Genomic DNA, 4446 nt, shown 5'->3' with positions numbered 1-4446 from the left:
TTATTTTGGCCTTGCGCAAATTTGGCCGTGCGTACGGCCCATACTTCCCATCATAGTCAACTTTGTGAAGAATGGCCACCATCTCCACCATCTCTTTAAAACTCATATTAGAGGCCTTAAATCTAGGCCTCATAGATTTGGTTGACGTTCCAGCCTCCGGGCTGTCTCCACTACCTGAGGTCGTCAACATTTCAGGTGTCTCCGCCATTATTTAACTCCACTACGCGCCGTAACAAAAAATGGGCGGAGAACATGAGTTAAAATCGAACGTCAGGGGCGGGCGACGCAGGCGGAGTTTCACACATGCGTAGTGTATAAAGAGGGGCCTTGCGCACGTGTCGTACGTACGTTCTGTGCGTCGAATTAGGGGGCGGAGAACATGAGTTAATTTCGAACGTCAGGGGCGGGCGACGCAGGCGGAGTTTCACACATGCGTAGTGTATAAAGAGGGGCCTTGCGCACGTGTCATACGTACGTTCTGTGCGTCGAATTAGGGGGCGGAGAACATGAGTTAATTTCGAACGTCAGGGGCGGGCGACGCAGGCGGAGTTTCACACATGCGTAGTGTGTAAAGAGGGCCCTTGCGCACGTGTCGTACGTACGTTCTGTGGTAGGTGATAGTGGACCAGGACGTTACAAAACGAAGGTAATTTTAGATATATATTTTTTGGGTTTTATGGTCATGACTTTGTAGCAAGTGGCCTATATGGCTTGATAGATTGATGAGGCCTACATAGGGAGAAGATGATGAGGGGTTAGCAGAAACCTATAATAAAAGTGTTTTTTGTCTTGTGACTTCATCTTTTCCAGATATAATGAATCCCCTATTTAAGGATCCAGAGTTCCTTACAGCTTTTATTTCGAAATATCGAGAGATGAGGAATTTGTGGGAGGTGAAACACCCTCAGTATTATGCAAAGCATGTGAGGAAGTCAACGCTGGAGAGACTTCTGTCCTTTGTCCAGGCGACCATCCCGGAAGCAACAATGGAGACATTGCTCAAGAAAATTGGGGTCTTGAGGAACATGTATAAGAGGGAGCATAAGAAGATCCAGGAATCAAGGAGATCAGGAGCATCAGCAGATGATGTTTATGTACCCAGGCTGTGGTACTACAATCAACTCCGTTTTCTGGATGACCAGAATGAAGCCAGGCCATCACTTTCAACCCTTCCCTCCACCCTTCCCTCCACCCTTCCCTCCACCCCAGCAGAGGCTGATGAGGAGCAAGCTGGGTCTTCCATCCTGGATGAACCAGATATGACCATCTGGAGTCAGGTAAATTATTTTAACAAATATTTACTGTACTAATATTAATGATGTTAACTGGATGTTATAATTGTCTAAAATAATTTGTCACTCAAAATTGTGTATACATATCAATTGACAGTAGTGGCTAAATATGTTTGGCACCTGCTCGAAATAATTAGGGTGTCTGATTAGACTCTTTTATTAAAGAGATGTATTCACATTGAATTTGCTATTCATGAGAAGCAAACTGTGTGTCATTGATTAACCCAAAAAAATATACTCAAACTATTGTCCTTTTTTTATACACAGGATGAGTCCATCCAGGAGGAATGTGGGGAAAGTGGCAGGCAGGAGGAGACCGGGCCCATGGACAGCCTGGAGGAGGCCGGATTCACCATCATCCTGGAGGAGGCTGGGCCCAGTGTCAGGCAGGAGGTGGCTGCTCCCAGTGAGGTGGCTGCTCCCAGTGAGGTGGCTGGGCCAAGTGAGGTGGCTGGGCCCCGTAGGAGCCTGACCGAATCCCAAGTGCCTCCCCTCCACCTTCCCAAAAAAAGGGCCAGGAAGGGGATGGTCACACAGGACGCATCCCTGCGCCTCATGCAAGAGGCCACCCGTTTTTTAAGGAGCCCCCCCGAAGCGGAAGAATCCTATGGCTGCTACTTAGCCAGCAGGCTTCTTCAGATGGATTGGGAGCAGCGCCTCATTTGTGAGCGCCTATTTGGGGAAACAATCCATAAGGGGCTGCAGGGCACGCTAACACAAAACACCCAACTACATGAGGCAGCCCCCCCTCCTCCTCCTCCTCCTCCTCCTCCTCCTCCTGCCACAACTGAAACACCAGAGCCACAGCCTCAAAAGAAGGCTACAGGGAAGGCTGCAGGGCAGCGTGGAGGAAAGGCTGCAGGGAAGAGAAGAAAGTGATGACCTGGGTTCAGTCTGGTCTGACAGAAGACGCAGGCTGTTGTAGGACCACAGTCTGGGGACATCTAGATCATCTGCTGGTGCTGTTGATCTCTGGGATTCTTGGACCAGATTGTGCTCCCTCTTATATGGACTCCGCAAGATCCCAATTTTCTTGTACACCGACTTTTTCCAGCGTTGACTTCCTCTTTATTTTATTTTGACCATGAATAAATGGATCTTTTTTGAGTTTAGCAAAAGACTTTATGTGTTTTCTTTGAAATCATTGATTTTACACACAATGTTAAATTAACAAGGGACAACAATCTCATTGAGTTTGGAAAAAACACACCAAAAATACATTACTAATGTTAATAATGTTCAAGTGGTAAGTCTTGAAAATAAAAAAATTTACATAACCAAAAACGGTGCTTTGGGTTAACTTTATCTAAAAACTAAAAAATAATCACTATAAAAAAAAAAAAGAATAATGGGTTCTTTGTGGTAACTTTACAAACCTAAAAAAAAAAAAAAAAAAAAAGGGGAAAAAGTATTATTAGTATGGAAACATTGTTTTTAAAATGCATACTATATCATTCATGAGATCAAAGAGAAAAAGAATCCAGAAATCAGTTTGGGAGAACTCTGATTATGAACAGCAAAACACCTTCGTTCTTTAGAGCATTCGTAAAGAAGAAATAAAATGCGCTGCATTCAACGATCACAGATTTTGCAGCGTGATGAATGTGCTACCTACAATACGAACACTAGTTTTACTAGACCGAGTGCTTCCGTTTAGTTTTTGCTTATGAGCATGCGTCGTTTTTTTGTCCGTCGGACTAGCATACAGACGAGCGGACTTCGGGGTCCGTCGTAGTTACGACGTAAAGATTTGATGCATGTTTCAAATCTAAAGTCCGTCGGATTTGAGGCTAAAAAAGTACGTTGAAAGTCCGGAGAAGCCCACACACGATCGGATTACCAGCCAGCTTTAGTCCGTCAGCGTCCGTTGGACTTTTGTAGACGAAAAGTCCGACCGTGTGTACGCGGCATAATAGTTGTCCTGTGGACAGATTCTCCTACCTGAGCTGTGGATCTCTGCAGCTCCTTCAGAGTTAACATGGTCCTCTTGGCTGCTTCTCTGATTACTGCTCTTCTTGCCTGGCCTGTCAGTTTAGAAGCACAGCCATATCTTGTTAGGTTTGCAGTTGTGCCATACTCTTTCCATTTTCGGATGATGGATTGAACAGCTTTGTGAGATGTTTCAATGCTTGGGATTTTTTTTTACAACCTAACTCTGCTTTAAACTTCTCCACAACTTTATCCCTGACCTGTCTGGTGTGCTTCTTGGCCTTCATGATGCTGTTTTTTCACTAAGGTTCTCTAACAAACCTTTGAGGGCTTCACAGAACAGCTGTATTTATACTGAGATTACATTACACACAGGACTCTATTTACTAATTAAGTGACTTCTGAAGGCAATTGGCTCCACTAGATTTTAGTTAGGGGTATCAGAGTAAAGGGGGCTGAATACAAGTGCATGTCACATTTTTCACGTACCGCATTTATTGGCGTATAACACGCACAGGTGTATAACACGCACCTTCATTTTAAGAGGGAAGCTTCAGGAAAAAAACAACAATTTTAAATAAAGTACTTTGAAGCAAACTAAGGGTCACAGTCCATCGATGCAGCCTGATCAGTGCCCATCTGCAGCCTCACCAGTGCCCATCAATACAGCTTGCACAGTGCCCATCAGCAGCCTCACCATTACAAATTAATGCAGCCTGCATAGTGTCCATTAGCAGCCTCTCCATTGCCCATTAATGCAGCCCATTAATGCAGCCTCACCATTTCAGATTATTGCAGCCTGCTCATCTGCAGGATTACACAGTGCCGCAATCTCCTGTGTAACCGGCATTCAGTCACACATAGTCCCGCCTCCTGGCCCGCCTCCTGTGATAAACAGAACAGTGGTCCAATCCTGGGCCAGAAGGCAGGACTGTGTGTGAGTAAGTGCGGGGTACACAGGAGATCGCTGCCATGTGTAATCCAGCGGTGCCAGCCCCCTTCTTCCACTCAGATACAGCAGAAATCCACGTATAACACGCACACACAATTTCCCCCTGATTTTTAGGGGGAAAAATTGTGTGTTATACACTGATAAATACGGTATTTATTTGTAAAAAAAAATTTGAAAAACATTTATAATTTTCCTTTCACTTCACAATTATGTGCCACTTTGTGTTTGTCTGTCACATAAAATCTCAATAAAATACATTTACATCTTTGGTTG

General features: G+C 44.6%; 1 protein-coding gene across 1 annotated transcript; it reads left to right on the top strand.

Moving 5' to 3' along the window:
* Positions 1-814: 814 nt before the first annotated feature.
* Positions 815-2738, top strand: LOC141107236 (uncharacterized). The gene is made up of 2 exons (XM_073597952.1): positions 815-1277; positions 1560-2738. Exons 1-2 carry the CDS (start codon positions 816-818, stop codon positions 2169-2171), a joined length of 1074 nt encoding a protein of 357 aa, XP_073454053.1. The 5' UTR covers position 815; the 3' UTR covers positions 2172-2738.
* Positions 2739-4446: the final 1708 nt, after the last annotated feature.

The sequence above is a fragment of the Aquarana catesbeiana genome, linkage group LG09 (genome assembly GCF_042186555.1).
Source record: "Aquarana catesbeiana isolate 2022-GZ linkage group LG09, ASM4218655v1, whole genome shotgun sequence".
NCBI classification, from domain to species: domain Eukaryota; kingdom Metazoa; phylum Chordata; class Amphibia; order Anura; family Ranidae; genus Aquarana; species Aquarana catesbeiana.
The sequence above is the reverse complement of the archived record's forward strand: the minus strand, read 5'-3'. Positions and strand labels throughout refer to the sequence as shown.